This window comes from Hemiscyllium ocellatum, chromosome 9, assembly GCF_020745735.1.
Source record: "Hemiscyllium ocellatum isolate sHemOce1 chromosome 9, sHemOce1.pat.X.cur, whole genome shotgun sequence".
Taxonomy (NCBI): Eukaryota; Metazoa; Chordata; class Chondrichthyes; order Orectolobiformes; family Hemiscylliidae; genus Hemiscyllium; species Hemiscyllium ocellatum.
This window is the reverse complement of record NC_083409.1, coordinates 21,709,590-21,728,473: the sequence shown is the minus strand read 5'-3', so window position 1 is coordinate 21,728,473 and position 18,884 is coordinate 21,709,590. Positions and strand designations below refer to the sequence as shown.

Here is an 18,884-nt window from a genome sequence, read left to right as displayed (position 1 = left end):
GGATTACTGATAGTAATCCAGCTCCCTCATACTGTCTCTCAGTAACCCTTCTCTATTAGCACCCTGAGTTACTGAGTGTATCTCCCCTGACATTACTCCAGCTCCCTCACACTGTCACTTAGCGACCCCTCTCCCAAGCACCCTGTGTTACTGACTATATATGTACGGATATTAATACAGCTCCCACACACAGTCATTCAGTAACTCTTCTGCCTAGCTCCCTGTGTAACTGATTGAATCTACAGATATGAATGCAGTTGCCTCATACTCTCAGTAAACACCTGTCCCTCCCAGTACTCTGTTACTGACTGTTTCTCTACTGCTATCAATCCAGCTCCCCCACACTGTCACTCAGTAACCCCTCTCCCCACACCCAGCGCCCTGTGTTACTGACTATATCTTGAGCGATATTAATCCAACTCCCTCACATTGTCACTCCTCTCCCAAGTACCCTGTATTACAGACTATATCTCTAAAGATATTAATCCAGCTCCTTCACACTGTCACCCAGTAACCCCTCTCCCAAGTACCCTGTGTTACTGACTATATCTCTAAAGGTATTAATCCAGCTGCCTCACACTGTCACTCAGTAACCCCTCTCCCCCAATCCCTGTCTTACTGAGTGTATCTCTATTGATATGTATCCAGCTGCCTCACACTGTCACTCCGCAACCCCTCTCCCTCCCCAGCACCCTGTGTTACTGGCTGCATCTCCGCTGATTTTAATCCAGCTCCCTCAAACTGTCACTCAATAAGCACTTCTTCCTCCCAGCACTCTGTGTTACTGAGTATATCTCTATTGAAAATAATCCATCTGCCTCACACTGTCACTCAGTAACCCCACCTCCCCCAGCACCCTGTGTTACTGACTGTCTCTTGATAGATTTTGATCCAATTGTCGCACACTGTCACTCAGTAAACACCCCTCAGTTAACCCAGTGTCCAGGGCCCTGTGTCGATATAATATCTCAACTGCTTTTAATCCAGCTCCCTCACCATGTCACTCAGGAAACACCTTTCCATCCCAGCGCTTTGTGCTAATGATTATACCAGGACTGATTTTAGTCTAGCTCCCTCACCCTGTCACTCAGAAAACACCTCTCCCTCCCAGTCTGTGTTACTGACTATGCCCCTACTGATATTAATCCAGCTTCCTCACACTGTCACTCAGTACACACTTCTCCATCCCAGCACCCTGTGTACAGACTGTTTCTCTACTGATATTAATCCAGCTCCCTCACACCATAAACATCACTCCATCCCAACACATCCTGAAGCCCCACGCTGTCACTGAGAAAACCCTCGCTCCCTGCATCCTTTGTAACTGACTGTATCTCAACTGATTTTAATCCAACATTCTTTGTTACTGACTATACCCCTACTGATATTAATCCAGCTTCCTCACACTGTCAATCAGTAACCTCTCTCCCCCTGAACCCCGTATTACTGACTGTTTCTCTATTGGTATTAATCCAGCTCCCTCACACTGACACTCAGTAAATACCTCTTCCTCCCAGCACCCTGTGTACAGACTGTTCCTCTACTGATATTAATCCAGTTCCCTCACACTATAACCATCACTCCATCCCAACACATCCTAAAGCCCCATGCTGTCACTGAGTAAACCCTCTCTCCCTGCATCCTTTGTTACTGACTGCATCTCGACTGATTTTAATCCAGCTCCCTCACATTGTCACTCAATTCCAAACTCCACTAGAACCTTTTGTTGGTTACTGTATCACTACTGATACTTATCTAGCACCACACACTGTCACCCAGTAACCCTTCTCCCCTCGCCCAGTGTTATTGAATGTATCTCGACTGATTTTAATCCAACTCCCTCACAGCGTCACTCATTAAACATCTCTCCCTCTGAGCGCCCTGCATTACTGAATATATTTCGACTGATTTTAATCCAGCTCCCCCACAGTGTCACTCAATAAATACCTCACCCCCTGCATCCCATGTTACTGACTGTATCTCTACTGATTTTAATTCAGCTCCCTCACACTGTCACTCAATAAATACCTAACCCGCCTGCATCCCGTGTTACTGACTGTTTTCTATTGATTTTAATCCAGGTCCCTCACACTGTCAGTCAGTGACCCCTCTCCCCAGCACCCTGTGTTACTGACTGTGTCTCGATTGATGTTAATCCAGCTCTCCCACACTATCATTTAGTGTGCCCCTTTCACCCAGCACCCTTTTTTACTTAATGTGTCTCAACTGATTTTAACCTAGCTCCTTCACGCTTTCATTCAGTAAAAACCTCTGCTTCCCAACACCCTGTGTAACGGACTATATCCCTATTGATATTAATCCTGCTCCTTCACACTGTCACTCAGTAACCCCTCTCTGCCAGCACCTGTGTTATTGACTGTATCTCTACTGACATATACCAGCTCCCTCACAGTCACTCAGTAAGACCTCTTCCCCCAGCATCCTGTGTTACAGCACGTATCTGAACTGATTTTAATCCATCTCCATCACAACATCATTCAGTAAATATGCCACCCTCCCAGTGCCCTGTGTTACTGATTACATCTCGACTGAGTTCCCTCACAGTGTCACTCAATAAGCACCTCTCCATCCCAGGGCCCTGTGTTATTATGATATCTTGGCTCTTTTTAATCCAGCTCCCTCACACTGTCACTCAGTAAACACCTCTCACTCCCAGCACCCTGCATTATTGAATGTTTCTCTACTGATATTATTCTAGCTCACTCACATTATCTCAGCAAACCCTTTTTGCCAGCACACTGTGTTATTAACTTTACCTCCTCTGATATTAATCCAGCCCCCTCACACTGTCACTAAGTAACCGGTCTCCCCAGCAAACTGTGTTACTGACTGTACTTCTACATGAATCCAGCTCCCTCATACTGTCACTCTATTACACCTCTCCCCCAGGATCCTGCATTGCTAACTGATATTTCTACTGATATTCATCCAGCTCTCTCAAATTGTCACTCAGTATCCCTCTACCCAACACCCTATGTTACTGACTCGTCTCTCCTGATATTAATCCAGCTCCCTCACACTGTCACCCAGTAATCCCTCTGCCCCAGGACCCTGTGTTACTGACTGTATCTTGATTGCCTTTAAACCAGCTCCCTCCCACTGTCAGTCAGTAAACAACTCTCCATTCCAGTGCCCTATATTACTGACTATATCTGGACTGATTTTAATTCAGCTGCCACACACTGTCACTCTGTAAACACCTCTCCCTACCAGTTCGCTCTGCTACTGATGATATCCTCACTGATATTAATCCTGAGTCCTCACACTGCAATTCAGTAACCCCTCTCCACCAGCACCTTGTATTGCCTACTGTATCTCAACTGTTTTTAATCCAGCTCCCTCACCCTGTCACCCAGGAAATACCTCTCCATCCCAGTGCCTTGTGATAATGAATATATCAGGAATGATTTTAATCTAGTTGCCTCACATTGTCACTCAATAAACCCCCTCCCCCAGCACACTGCGTTACTGACTGTATCTCGAAGGATTTTAATCCAGCTCCCTCTCGCAGTCATTCAGTAAAAACCTCTCCCTCCCAGCATCCTGCGTTACTGACTATGCCTCTATTGATATTAATCCTGTTTTCTCACACTGACACTCAGTAAACACCTCCCCCAGAACCATTTGTTACTGATTGTAATTCTGCTTATTCTAATCCAGTACCCTCAAGCTTTCACTCACAACACATCTCTCTGTACCTGCGTCCTGTATTATTGATGTTAATCCAGTTTCCTCACAATGTCACTTTGTAAATACCCCTCCATCCCAGCGTATAGTATTAATGACTTTATCTCTACGGATATTAATCCTATTGACTCACACTGTCACTCAGTAACCCCTCTCCCCAGCACCCTGTGTTACTGACTGTCTCTGAAATGATTTTAATCCAGCTCCCTCACACTGTCACTCAGTAAAACCCACTGCCTCCCAGCGCCCTGTATTACTGACTATATCTAGGCTGATAATAATCCAGCTCCCGTACACTGTCCCTCAGTAAACACCTCTTCCCCAGCACCCTGCATGACTGACTGTCTCTACTGATATTAATCCAGCTCCCTCACACTGTCACTCAGTAAACACCTCTCCACAGCAGCCTGTGTTACTGACCATATCACCACTGATTTTAATCTTGCTCCCTCACACTGTGACTCAATGAGCCCACTCCCTCCGAAATTCTGTGTTACCGACTGTATCTCTACCGATGTTAATGCAGCTCCCCAACTCTGTCAATCAGTAAATTGAAGCCTGACATTAAAACAAGCATATTTGTACCTTTCTGAAATTTCCTGGCAAATATGTTCCTCTACATCAATTCATTTAGTCAATTACCCATATAATTGCATCTATTTTTAGTCATTAAGCTGTAGCCATATTCCTTCTGTAATAGATCAGGAATATCCTCATCTTCCACCACATTAATATCATCCCTAATAAATCAGCAACTGCTCCCCCTTTCCTATCTTTCCTGATCACCTTTTATCCAGGAATATTTCAAACCCTCCTTTGAGCTTAGTCTCTGTTCGTGCCACAAGATCAGATTTCCACTTGGCAACCTGTACCTGTAACTCCCCAGTTTTATTCCCCACTCTCTGTGTAGTCCCACACATGCACTGGTTTGGACTTTATTGTTCTCTCTCTTTGTTACATTGAGGGACAGTATTAGGGCCTGCCTAATGAGTTACTATTCCTTATTCTGGTGCTATCTTTCTCTCCCAGGATTCTGATATTCCTCTCTAATATTATTCTCGAGTTCCCATAGCTCTGCCAAGTCATAGAGTCACACGGCATGGAAAAAGACCCTCCGACCCAACTTGTCTGAGCCAGGTATGCTAAATTAATCTCGTCCCATTTGCCTGACTTTGGCCCATATCTCTATAAACACTTCCTATTCAAGTACCCATCAGAATGCCTTTTAAATGTTGCAATTGTACTCATCTGCACCACTTCCATTGGTAACTCCTTCCATGCACACACTACTCTCTGTGTGAAAAGGTTGCCCCTCAGGTCCCTTTCAAATCTTCCCCTCTCACCTTAAACCTATGCCCTTTAGTTTTGGACTTCCCTACTCTGGGGAAAAGACCTTTGCTGTCCACTTTGTCTGTGCCCCTCCTGATTTTATAGACCTCTGTAAGGTCACCCCTCAGCCTCCGATGCTCCAGGGAAAAAGTCCCAGCCTATTTAACCTCTCTCTGTAGCTCAACCCCTGCAGTCCCTTCGGCATCCTGATCAATATTTTCTGTAGCTCAATCCCTGCAGTCCCGTCAGCATCCTGATCAAAATTTTCTGTAGCCTTTCAAACCCAACAACATCTTTTCCAGAGCAAAATTGTATGCTGTATTCTAAAACTGGCTTCACCAATGTCTAGTACAGATGCAATATGATGTCCCAACTCTTGCGGTCAATGCACTTATCATTGAAGGCAAGCATGCCATAAGTTAGTTTAAACCCTCTCTAACAGTGCTAGCAAATCACCCCACAAGAAACTCAGTCCCAGCTCTGTTCAGGAGCAATCCATCCAGTCTGACCAGTTCCCATTTTCCCCTTTGCCAGTCCCAATGTCCCAAGAATTTAAAGACACCCTCTGGACCCTCTTTCCAGCCCCACATTCACCTGCCTTATCCTCCTGTTCCTATTTCCACTTGCGTGGGGCACTGGGAGCAATGTGCAGATTACTACTTCTGAGCTCCTGCTGTTAATTTCCTCCTGAACCCCCTAAATTCTGACTGCAGGACCACATCCCTTTTCTCCCACTGTCACTGGGACTGATGTGGACCACGACTGCTGTCTGTTCCCCCTCTCCCCTCAGGGTGCTCTGCAGTCGATCAGTGACATCCTTGACCCTGGCACCAGGGAGACAACACACCATCCTGGATTCCCATCTGCAGCTGCAGAAACACCTATCGATGCCCTCACTCTCGAATCTCCTCTCACTATCACTCTTCCAGTCTTCCTTGTGTCCCCCTGTACAGCTGAGCCCCCCATGGTGCCAGGGGCTTGGCTCTGGCTGCACTCCCCAGATGAACCATCATTCTCATCAGGATTCTGAACTGAATCCTGGTTGGAGAGTGGGATGCACTCAGAGGATTCCTGTACTGACTGCCTGGTCCTTTTGGACTGTCTGCTGCTCCCCATTCCCTCTCTCCCTGCATACTCTGAAGTTGCAGAGTGATCACATCTAGAATAAAACTCCCAGCATACACCTTGCCCACTCTGCGGGGTTAGTGACCGTGTCTGTGACTGTTTCACACTTGGACTGAACATCCCTGGGTTAATCGAAGGAGCTACATACGAGTGAGGAAGTTGGTGGAGGCTGAGACACTGGTCATGAAGCCTTGGACAGCGTAGACGGTGACGGAATAGTTGGTGAACGGCTGGAGTTCACTGAGTTGGTACCGTGTTGTCTCTCCATCAGCATGGACAGTGTTCGCAACAACTGGAACCGAAAGCAGATTACCAAGCAGTCAGAATGAAGCAGTTGAGATACACGCAGATAGAGCACACAACAGCACACTCCATCTTGGACATGGCGTGAACAGCTCAAGGTACTGTATGTGTATATTAGGAATATGTTGAGGATATAGGGAGCACACACTGAAAATACACAGGGTACAGGATGAAGATCAGGATTTTAGGAAGTATCTATAACTTGGATGGAGGGAAACTACAGGGGGTGGGGGGGATGGTGGTGAACACACAGAGGACTATGATAGGGAGATTACATACAATCTGAATGCCATTGTTTAGCACCTACGCTGATTTTGTGTTAAGAGGATGACATAGTTTTCCACCACAGCCTGAGGTGCAATCCATTCAAGCACAGCTTCTGTGGGAGTCATGTTCAGAACCCGCACGTCCAGGGGCTTGTCCATAGCTGGAAGGATGGTGTGGAGAAAGGAACAGTGGTAAACATCACAATTAATTGTTTACCAGCATCACAGGCTCCCTTCAGCATTCTCCCTCCATCATCATTGCACTCCCCCTCCACCATCACCACACTCCCTCGATCATCACCGCACACCCTCCACCATCACTGCACCTTCCCTCCACCATCACTGCACTCCCTCGATCATCACCGTGCTCTCTCTCCACCCTCCCTCCATCATCACCACACCCTCCCTCCATCATCACTGCACCCTCCCTCCACCATCACCGGTCTCCCCCCATCATCACTGCACCCTCCCTCCACCATCACTGCACCCTCCCTCCACCATCACCACATTCCCTTGACCATCACCGTGCTCTGCCTCCATCATCACTGCACCCTCCTTCCACCATCACTGCAGTCCCTCACCCATCACCACACTCTCCGTCTATCATCATGCACCTTCCCTTGAGCATCACCACACTCACTCGAACATCGCTACACTCCCTCAACCATCACTGTGTGGGCTGCACGATGGCTCAGTGGTTAGCACTGCCGTCTCCCAGCGCTGGTGACCCGGGTTCGATTCCACTTTTGGATCACTGACTGTGCGGAGTTTGCACATTCTCCCTGTGTCTGCGTGGGATTCCTGCAGGTGCTCCACTTTCCTCCCACCATCCAAAGATGTGCAGGTGAGGTGGTGTTGCCCATGGTGTCCAGTGGTGTGTAGGCGAGATGAATTAGCCATGGGGAATGCAGGGATAGGATAGGTCTGGGTGGAATTGGGAGAGTGGAGGTATGCAGCAGGACCTGGGTGTCCTTGTATACCAGTCACGGAAGGTAAGCTTGCAGGTGCAGCAGGTGGTAAGGAAGGCAAATGGTATGTTAGCTTTCATTGTGAGAGGTTTCGAGTACAGGAGCAGGGATGTGTTACTGTTATACAGGGCCTTGGTGAGGCTACACATAGAATATTGTGTGCAGTTTTGGTCTCCTTTTCTGAGGAAGGATGCTCTTACTCTCTTGAGTGCAACAAAGGTTAACCAGGCTGATTCTGGGGAGGGCGGGACTAATGTGTGAGGAGAGATTGACTGGGGTTAGGATTGTTTTCGCTGGAGTTCAGACAAGTGAGAAGGGATCTCATAGAGACATAAAATTCTAACAGGACCAGACAGGGCAGGATGCAGGGAGGATATTGACAATGGAGGGTGTGTCACAGTCACACAGTTCAGGGTAAACTATTCAGGAGGGGAATTAGGAGACATTTCTTCACCCAAAGCAGAGTGAGCCTGTTGAATTCATTATCACAGGAAGTAGTTGATGCCAAAACATTGAATGTTTTCAAGAGGTGGCTAGATATAGCACTTGGGGCAAATGGGATCAAAGGTTATGGGGAGAAAGCAGGATTAGGCTGTTGAGTTGGATGATCAGCCACGATCGTGATGAAGGGCCAAATGGCCTCCTCCTGCTGTAATCTTTGATGTTTCTACAAATACTCTTCAGAGGTTCGGTTTGGACTCAAGGGGTCTGATTCCACAGTGTAATGAGTCTATTCTACGACTCTCCCTCCATGGTCATTGGACTCTCCGTCTATCTTCAAGTCAATTATCAGCAACGGCATCATCCCCATGATCACCAACAGCAGCATCTCAATCATCACTGACACCAGCATCTCCATTATCATGAACATTGCCATCATCACATTCATCATCATCACCAGCACTATCCTCACCCCCATCTTCTTCATCACCCTCGCCACCATCTCTAGCATCACCCTCGCCACCATCTCTAGCATCACCCTCGCCACCATCTCTAGCATCACCCTCGCCACCATCTTCTTTGTCACCAACTCTCACACTCCATCATCTCTGACAGGATTATCACTACCATCACATTATTTATTACCCTTGTGATGGACCAGGCCAGACCCCCTCAAAACATTTCAAGAAGGTATCCCGGATCCTAACTTTTCTACTTGTTTTAAGCAGGTATACAGTGGATATTCCTGGAGTGATGTAACTGGTCAAAACCACTTGATTTCAACAAAACAGAATTTATTTACAGAATACCGAATGAAATGCAAACAAAAGAGGACAGAGTACAGAATAACTTACCCTATCCGAAAACTCAACAGACTATCCCAATTTAATGATGCTGTTCCAAATTCCTGCAATCGTCCCCATGAACACCCTTGGCAAAAAAGGTAAAATCAAACACAGGGACTTAAGGAGAGAGAAATGGTAGAGAGATTCAGCTCGGAACACCTTCTTCCATGTAGTTGTTTCTTTGACCAGCAGACTCAAAACTGACTGCTTGTGAAAACCAAACTGGAGATTAGCTGAGCTGGGAGAACTGGCCCACTCCCCTTTCATTGTACAAGTGCTTGTTTAAAAACTGAAAAGCTTCTACTACCCAGATGTTTTGGAATCGGTGTGTTTACGACCCTCTTCATCATCACCCTCACCACTGCCATCAACATCACATAACCATCGTTACAATTAACAACATCAACGGCATCGTCCTCACCAACATTGTCAACCTCGCCCTCATCACCATCATCAACATTGTCCAAAGACCCAAGCTGAATCTTAAAATTTCAATCAATTAATTGAACTGGGAACTAACTGAAGTTGATTGGGTACATAAATAAACATGCAGCTTGTAAACAATTGAGGAAATAGTTCAAAATGTTTCACTAAAACATATTCCTTTGATAAACACAAATCAGCAAAAATAGACCCATCCACGGCATGGTCAGCAAGTTGAGGACAGTAATAAATTTAACACTGCTTTTAAGTTTGCTAAGGATTAAAAAAAAAGAGTTCTGCTCAGCTGACATTGGTTTCTGGAGCATTCTTCTTTCAGATGTCAAAACACTACATGGGTTTTCCAAATGTTCAGTTGATAGCAATTTTGCAAGCAGTCTTCTTGTTACGAAGATTTTAGCCTCAATTCTCTCGTAACTACAGTCACAGAGCAAGTCACTGGATTTCTCAATGTTTCAGTCTGTGCCTCCCAGTGTCACAAAGGGCTTGTGAACAGGGAACTCAGGACTTTTCATCCAGTCTGACTGCTTGGTGTTAAAAGAAAACAGCACCTCTGCTAGTAAGGATCTCTTCTCAAAATGAACCAGCATATACGGTCAGAGTCACAAGACATGGAAACAGACACTTCAGCCTAACTCATTCAAATTAACTCAACCAAATCAAACTAATCCCACTTGTCTGCATTTGGCACATGTCCCTCTAAACCTCTCCTATTCATATACTTATCCAAATGCCTTTTAAATGTTGCAGTTGTATCTACTCCCACCACCTTCATTCATACATGCACTATCCCCTGTGTGAAAATGTTCCCCTTCAAATCCCTTTTAATCTTCCCCTTTCACCTTAAACCCATGCCCTCTAGTTTTGGAGGGTAAAAACAATGATTGCAGATGCTGGAAACCAGATTCTGGATTAGAGGTGCTGGAAAAGCATAGCAGAATCCAAGGAGCAGTAAAATTGACATTTCGGACAAAAGTCCTGATGAAGGGCTTTTGCCCGAAATGTCAATTTTACTGCTCCTCAGATGCTGCCTGAACTGCTGTGCTTTTCCAGCACCTCTAATCCAGCCTCTAGTTTTGGACTCCTCTACTGAGGGGAAAAAACCTTGGCTCTTCATCATATCTCTGCCCTTTATGATTTTATAAATCTCTATAACAACATCCCTCAACCTCCTATACTTCAGTGGAAAAAGTCCCAACCTATCTAGCCTCTCTTTATAAGTCAAAGGCTCCAGTCCCGGCAAAATCGTGGTAAATCTTCTCTGCAACCTCTCCAATTTAATACTATCCTTCCTATAGTGGAGCGATCAGAACTATACACTGAGTTGTCAAGCAATTCATCAGACACTTCAACAATTATGTCCCGGTCACAAAACCAAGGGTGAAATGAGGATATCCTTAAACAAGACACCAGTTCCAAGATTGTGCTATGTCCCATTGTAACACTGTACTGATGGATCTGAGCGAGGTTACACCATGTGATGAACAGTTGCTCAGAGAGAAAGCTGCGGGAGTCCCAGGCTCAGTTACTGAATGGAAGCTGGGATGAGTCAAGATGAATCAAGCTGGAAAAGCACAGCAGGTCAGGAAGCATCCGAGGAGCACGTAAAATCGACGTTTCGGGCAAAAGCCTTCCATCAGGAATCCTAGGCCTTCCCAGTTCAGTTACTCACCTGTGTGAACAGTGTTTGAAATCAGCTGACTCTCAGCAGAGCCTTGCACTGTGTTTAACTTCACCGTGTACTCAGTTGCTGGCTGTAAGTCAGTCAGGGTGTACTCGGTTAGATACGATTCAATGACCACACTCTTGGCCAACCCTGAAATGCAAAAATACAAAAAGGATGTAAAGGAAATCAGCAGGGAGCATTCATATAACACAGAGTAAAAACAAGTCAAATTAATAAAAGTGAGTAAAACTTCCAGGACCTTGCCATGAACAGACCCAGTTCAGCCAGCTCTGTACACAGCCCCATCCCCCAGCTCTGTACACAGTCCCTTCACCCAGCCCTGTACACAGCCCCTTCACCCAGCCCTGTACACAATCCCTTCACACAGCTCTGTACACAGTCCCTTCACCCAGCCCTGTACACAGTCCCATCACCCAGCCCTGTACACAGCTCCTTCACCCAGCTCTGTACACAGTCCCTTCACCCAGCTCTGTACACAGTCCCTTCACCCAGCCCTGTACACAGTCCCATCACCCAGCCCTGTACACAGCTCCTTCACCCAGCCCTGTACACAGCTCCTTCACCCAGCTCTGTACACAGTCCCTTCACCCAGCCCTGTACACAATCCCTTCACACAGCTCTGTACACAGTCCCATCACCCAGCCCTTTACACAGCTCCTTCACCCAGCCCTGTACACAGTCCCTTCACACAGCTCTGTACACAGTCCCATCACCCAGCCCTTTACACAGCTCCTTCACCCAGCCCTGTACACAGTCCCTTCACCCAGCCCTGTACACAGCCCCATCACCCAGCCCTTTACACAGCTCCTTCACCCAGCCCTGTACACAGTCCCTTCACCCAGCCCTGTACACAGTCCCAACACCCAGCCCTGTACACAGCTCCTTCACCCAGCTCTGTACACAGTCCCTTCACCCAGCCCTGTACACAGTCCCTTCACCCAGCCCTGTACACAGCTCCTTCACCCAGCTCTGTACACAGTCCCTTCACCCAGCTCTGTACACAGTCTCTTCACCCAGCTCTGTACACAGCCGCAACACCCAGCCATGTACACAGCCCCTTCACCCAGCCCTGTACGCAGTCCCTTCACCCAGCCCTGTACACAGTCCCTTCACCCAGCTCTGTACACAGTCTCTTCACCCAGCTCTGTACACAGCCCCATCACCCAGCCATGTACACAGCCCCTTCACTCAGCCCTGTACACAGTCCCTTCACCCAGCACTGTACACAGTCTCTTCATCCAGCTCTGTACACAGCCCCATCACCCAGCCATGTACACAGCCCCTTCACCCAGCCCTACACAGTCACTTCATCCAGCACTGTACATAGCCCCTTCATCCAGCACTGTACATAGCCCCTTCACCCAGCCCTGTACACAGTCCCTTCACCCAGCGCTGTACACAGTCCCTTCACCCAGCGCTGTACACAGTCCCATCACCCAGCCCTGTACACAGCTCCTTCACCCAGCCCTGTACACACTCCCTTCACCCAGCCCTGTACACACTCCCTTCACCCAGCTCTGTACACAGTCTCTTCAACCAGCTCTGTACACAGCCCCATCACCCAGCCATGTACACAGCCCCTTCAACCAGCCATGTACACAGCCCCTTCACCCAGCCCAACACAGTCCCTTCACCCAGCCCTGTACACAGTCCTTTCACCCAGCCCTGTACACAGTCCCTTCACCCAGTTCTGTACACAGTCCCTTCACCCAGCCCTGTACACAGCCCCTTCACCCAGCCCTACACAGTGACTTCACCCAGCCCTGTACACAGTCCCTTCATCCAGCTCTGTAAGCAGTGCCATCACCCAGCCCTTTATGCAGACCCTTCACCCAGCCCTGTACGCAGTCCCTTCACCCAGCCCTGTACACAGCCCCATCACCCAGCCCTGTACACAGGCCCATCACCCAGCCCTGTACACAGACCCTTCACCCAGCCCTGTACACAGGCCCATCACCCAGCCCTGTACACAGTCCCTTCACCCAGCTCTGAACACAGCTCCTTCACCCAGCTCTGTACACAGTCCCTTCACCCAGCCCTGTACACAGTCCCTTCACCCAGCTCTGTACACAGCCCCATCACCCAGCCCTGTACACAGCCCATTCACCCAGCCCTACACAGTGACTTCACCCAGCCCTGTACACAGTCCCTTCACCCAGCCCTGTACACAGGCCCATCACCCAGCCCTGTACACAGGCCCATCACCCAGCCCTGTACACAGTCCCTTCACCCAGCTCTGAACACAGCTCCTTCACCCAGCTCTGTACACAGTCCCTTCACCCAGCCCTGTACACAGTCCCTTCACCCAGCTCTGTACACAGCCCCATCACCCAGCCCTGTACACAGCCCATTCACCCAGCCCTGTACACAGTCCCTTCACCCAGCCCTGTACACAGTCCCTTCACCCAGCTCTGTAAGCAGTGCCATCACCCAGCCCTTTATGCAGACCCTTCACCCAGCCCTGTACACAGTCCCTTCACCCAGCCCTGTACACAGCCCCATCACCCAGCCCTGTACACAGCCCCTTCACCCAGCCCTACACAGTGACTTCACCCAGCCCTGTACACAGTCCCTTCACCCAGCTCTGTACACAGTCCCTTCACCCAGCCCTTTATGCAGACCCTTCACCCAGCCCTGTATGCAGTCCCTTCACCCAGCCCTGTACAGAGTCCCTTCACTCAGCCCTGTACACAGCCCCATCACCCAGCCCTGTACACAGCCCCTTCACCCAGCCCTGTACACAGAACCTTCACCCAGCCCTGTACACAGAACCTTCACCCAGCCCTGTACACAGGCCCATCACCCAGCCCTGTACACAGTCCCTTCACCCAGCTCTGAACACAGCTCCTTCACCCAGCTCTGTACACAGTCCCTTCACCCAGCCCTGTACACAGTCCCTTCACCCAGCTCTGTACACAGCCCCATCACCCAGCCCTGTACACAGCCCATTCACCCAGCCCTACACAGTGACTTCACCCAGCCCTGTACACAGTCCCTTCACCCAGCTCTGTAAGCAGTGCCATCACCCAGCCCTTTATGCAGACCCTTCACCCAGCCCTGTACACAGTCCCTTCACCCAGCCCTGTACAGAGTCCCTTCACTCAGCCCTGTACACAGCCCCATCACCCAGCCCTGTACACAGTCCCTTCACCCAGCCCTGTACACAGTCCCTTCACCCAGCCCTGTACACAGGCCCATCACCCAGCTCTGTACACAGTCCCTTCACCCAGCCCTGTACACAGGCCCATCACCCAGCCCTGTACACAGTCCCTTTACCCAGCTCTGTACACAGTCCCTTCACCCAGCCCTGTACACAGTCCCTTTACCCAGCTCTGAACACAGCTCCTTCACCCACCCCTGTACACAGTCCCTTCACCAGTCTGGTGCACAAATTTCCAAGTATGGCCTCACTGACGTTTTATACAGTTTCGAAAGGGCATAGATAGGTTGGTGATATCGAATATCAGAGTCAATAAAGTGTAGGCTGGAAAAGGCAGAGCAGGTCTGGCAGTGTCTGAGGAGGACGAGAGTCGACATTTTGGGCTTAACCCTTTTTCAGGACTGGGGAGCGGGAAGCGGGCTGAGAAATAAAAATGGGGGGAAGTGGAGGTTGGGGAATGACAGGGGTTTGCAGTTCGAATGAGACTTGATAAGATCGTTGTGGAGGGAGAGGGAAAAATTCTTCAAGGTGGGCATTCTGGGATGAGGCTCTGCAGTATGGTTTGCAGCAACTCGGAGATAGTGAGGCCTGCAGATGCTGGTGACGTCAGAGTCAATGAAATGTGGTGCTGGAGAAAGGGTGGTCAGCTGACTGTTGAAATCTAAATAGAGAAATGTGAAGTAATCCATTTTGGTAGGAAGAGCGTGGAGAGACAACATGAAACAGAATTCTGAAGGGGATTCAGGACTAGTGGGAACTGGGAATATAGGTGCCCAATTTACTGAAAGTGACCGAGCATATGGAGGGTAGTGACTAACACTCTTTGGATATCATTTTGATTATGGAGGCACAGAGTACAAAAATAGAGATGCTGAACTGTCATAAACACCGGCTTGGTCTCTGAATCCGATGGGATTGAGCCCTGCCAACCTCGTTAGCCTTAAAGAATGTGTCTAATGACTATCCTGTCTCAGCCAGTCGGGGATGCTGATCAGGCTGCCAGATGTCGGATAGCTGGAGTGGAGAGTGGGCGCTCTCCAATGCTGACAGTGAACCGGGGGAGTGGGGGTGGTGGGTGGGAGGGGTTTACATTCTGGGTTTGTATTCCTCCAAATGAGTGGGGGTCTGGAACCATGCCCCAGAATCTGGCTCAGCTCAGCTCAGCAGACCTGGCACCATCTGTGGAGAGAAATCAGAGTCAACATTTTGAGTCAAAGAACAAAGAAAATTTACAGCCGAGGGACAGGCCCTTCAGCCCTCCAAGACTGAGCTGATCCAAATCTATTGTCTAAACCTGTCAGCCAATTCCTGAGCATCTGTATCCCTCTGCTCCCCACCTACTCGTGCATCTCTCCAGATGCATCTTAAATGAATCTACCGTACCTGCCTCTACCACCTCTGCTGGCAACGTGTTCCAGGCACCTACCACCCTCTATGTGAAGTACTTGCTGCATGTATCCCCCTTAAATGTGGGTGGCACAGTGGCACAGTTGGTTAGCACGGCTGCCTCACAGCGCCAGAGACCCGGATTCAATTCCCACCTCAAGCAACTATCTGTGTGGAGTTTGCACATTCTCCCCGTGTCTGCGTGGGTTTCCGCCGGGTGCTCCAGTTTCCTCCCACAGTCCAAAAATGTGCAGGTTAGGTAAATTGGCCATTCTAAGTTGCCCGTAGTGTTAGGTGAAGGGGTAAATGTAGGGGAATGGGTCTGGTGGGTTGCTCTTCGGAGGGTTGGTGTGGACTTGTTGTTCCACACTGTAAGTTATCTATCTATCTGTCTAAATCTCTCACCTTGAAAGTGTGACCTCTCATTATTGAATCCCTCACTCTATCTCTAGCTTATCTCTACCTATCCTGTCTATACCCTTCATGATTTTGTAAACTTCAATCGGGTCCCCCCACAATCTCCTCTTTTCTAATGAAAATGAATCTAACCTACTCAACCTCTCTTCATAACTAGCACCTTCCATACCAGGCAACATCCTCGTAAACCTTCTCTGCACTCTCTTCAAAGTGTCCACATCCTTTTGGTAATGTGGCGACCAAAACAGTATTCTAAATGTGACCGAACCAATGTCGTGTACAATTTTCATGTCAGCTCTTATACTCAATACCCCATTCGATGAAGGCAAGCATACCATATGCCTTCTTGACCACTCTATACATCTGTGCAGCAACCTTCAGGGTACAATGGACCTGAACTCCCGGATCTCTCTGCTCATCAATTTTTCCCAAGGCTCTTCTGTTTACTGTATAATTCGCTCTTGAATTAGATGTCCCAACATTCATCACCTCACATTTGCCTGGATTGAACTCCATCTGCCACTTCTCCACCCAACTCTTCCAGTCTATCTATATTCTCCTGTGTTCTTTGACAGTCACCTATGCTTTCTGCTACTCCACCAATCTTCATGCCATCTGCCCCTCCTCAGAAGTTGCTCAACCCAAGATGTTAACTCGTATTTTTCTCTGTAGATGCTGCCAGCCTTTTTTTTTTGATTTGATTTTTTACCCAGAATCTGGGTCTTGGCCTTCTCACCTCCAGCTTTGCTAGGAAGGTAGGTGTAAAATCTCACTGTACTCACGCTCGCCCTCATCTCCAGACCATGATCATCGATGAAGGGTGAGGGTAATAGCTGTGAGCAACCATCTACTTGCCTGCAGGAAGGGGCTTGGCTAACAATAATTAGCTAGATGGAACTGGAGGAGGGGATTTGGTGCTGGGCTGATCCCAATTCCCTCCAAGGTACCTCAGAGGCTGGAATGTCAAGATTTTTCTTTTCTCCCGTCCTGTCTCATAATGTGCCTTCAAAGAGGTGATGTGAATAGGTCATGAGGTTGGTTTTGAACAAGCATCCCACTTCTGAACAAAGTGTGGGCTTGAGAAAGAGTGCGCCAGGGAGCACAAGAATAGCTCCAGGGGTGAGGAACTTAGTTTCAAACCATAGATTGGAAAAGCCGGAACTGTTGTACTGGTAGAAGAGAAGGCCAAGACAGGATAGAGTTGAACAACCACATTTTCAAAAAAAAAGTTACTTCATTGTTACGTTGCTGGCTTTACTGGCATTTATTGCCCTTGAGAAGGTGATGGGGAAGCTGCCTTCTTGAATCACTGGTGCTCATGTGCTGTAGGTAGATCCACAACGTCCTTGGGGAGTGAATTCCAAGATATTGTCCCTGCGACAGTGAAGGAATAGTGATATATTTCCAAATCAGGATGGTGAGTGACTTGGTGGAGGTGGTGGTGTTCCCATGTAGCTGCAGTATTACTCCTTCTACATAGAAGTGGTTGTGGGCTTGGAACGCACAGTCTAAAGATCCATTTCGGAAGTGCATCTTGTAGATAGTACACACTGCTGCTACTGAACGTCAGTGGTGGAGGGAGTGGATGCTTGTGGATGTGATGTCAATCAAGTAGGCTGCTTTGTCCTGAATAATGTTGAGCTTCCTGAGTATTGTTGGAGCTGTACACACCCAAGCAAGTGAGCAGTATCCTGTCACACTCATGACTTGTGCCTTGTATATGGTGGACATGCTTTGGTGAATTAGGAAATGAATTATTTGCTAAAATATTCCTCGTCTCTGACATGCTTTTGTAGCCACTCTATCTACAGAAGCTCGAGTCCAGTTGAGGTCAATGTTAACCCCATGGATATTGATAATGGAGTAACGCCATTAAATGTCTGGGGGTGGTGGTTAGATTCTCTCTTGTTGGAGATAGTCATTGCCAGGCACTTGTGTAAGATTGAATGTTATTACAACATCATAAGATGTCTGGACATGGGAGACATGGAAAGATCATTCCCGTTGGTGAAAAGACCAAAAAAGAGAGTACACAGATTTTAAAGTAACTGGTGACTTTCAGAGAACTGTTTCATTTCAGATGTGGTTCAGGTCTGTAATGCAGTGTTTTGGAGACTGGTGGAAGCAGGGTCAATCGAGATTTTCAAACGAGTTGAATCATTACCTGAAAAGATATTGGAGGTTACAGGAAAAGGAAGGTGGTGGGATGTGTGAGTAGGAGGTATCAGCAATAGATGTGATGGACTCCTGTAAATAAACTGCAATTAATTTAATCAATCTGGCGTATGCCCATCCTGCAATGTACACAGTCATGCATATCTGCACAGCAACTATACGCAGGCATCACATGTAGTGTGTAGCAAGACAAACAACACCATGTGGAGTGTGCATTAACCGTTACAATCAGTGAACCAATACTCCAAACACTGCACACCTACAAACATGGTTAGGGATAAAGTAATGCTGCTTTTATTTTTTAAAAGTGAAAGTAAAGCTTCCACTACTCTTTAAAAGTGAAAGTAAGGCTCACATTCCCAGGACAGGGACAGCATGGGGTTAGATATTACAGTTTAAAGCGCCCTCACACTGTCCCATCAAACACTCCCAAGACAGGGATAGCACAGGGTTAGATACAGAGAACGGGTGGCACGGTGGCACAGTGGTTAGCACTACTGCCTCACAGTGCCAGAAACCCAGGTTCAATTCCCGCCTCAGGCAACTGTCTGTGTGGAGTTTGCACATTCTCCCCGTGTCTGCATGGGTTTCCTCCGGGTGCTCCAGTTTCCTCCCACTGTCCAAAAATGTGCA

General features: G+C 48.0%; 1 protein-coding gene across 1 annotated transcript in view; it reads right to left on the bottom strand.

Annotated features, from left to right (window-relative positions):
- tnr (tenascin R (restrictin, janusin)) overlaps positions 1 to 18,884 on the bottom strand; it is a 201,861-nt gene that overhangs the window by 47,779 nt on the left and 135,198 nt on the right. The window contains exons 12-14 of the mRNA XM_060830044.1: positions 11,099 to 11,242; positions 6,773 to 6,892; positions 6,311 to 6,454 (exon numbers count right to left, since the gene is read on the bottom strand). Of these exons, the coding sequence (XP_060686027.1) occupies positions 6,311 to 6,454; positions 6,773 to 6,892; positions 11,099 to 11,242 (408 nt within the window). The remainder of the gene's footprint in view (positions 1 to 6,310; positions 6,455 to 6,772; positions 6,893 to 11,098; positions 11,243 to 18,884) is intronic.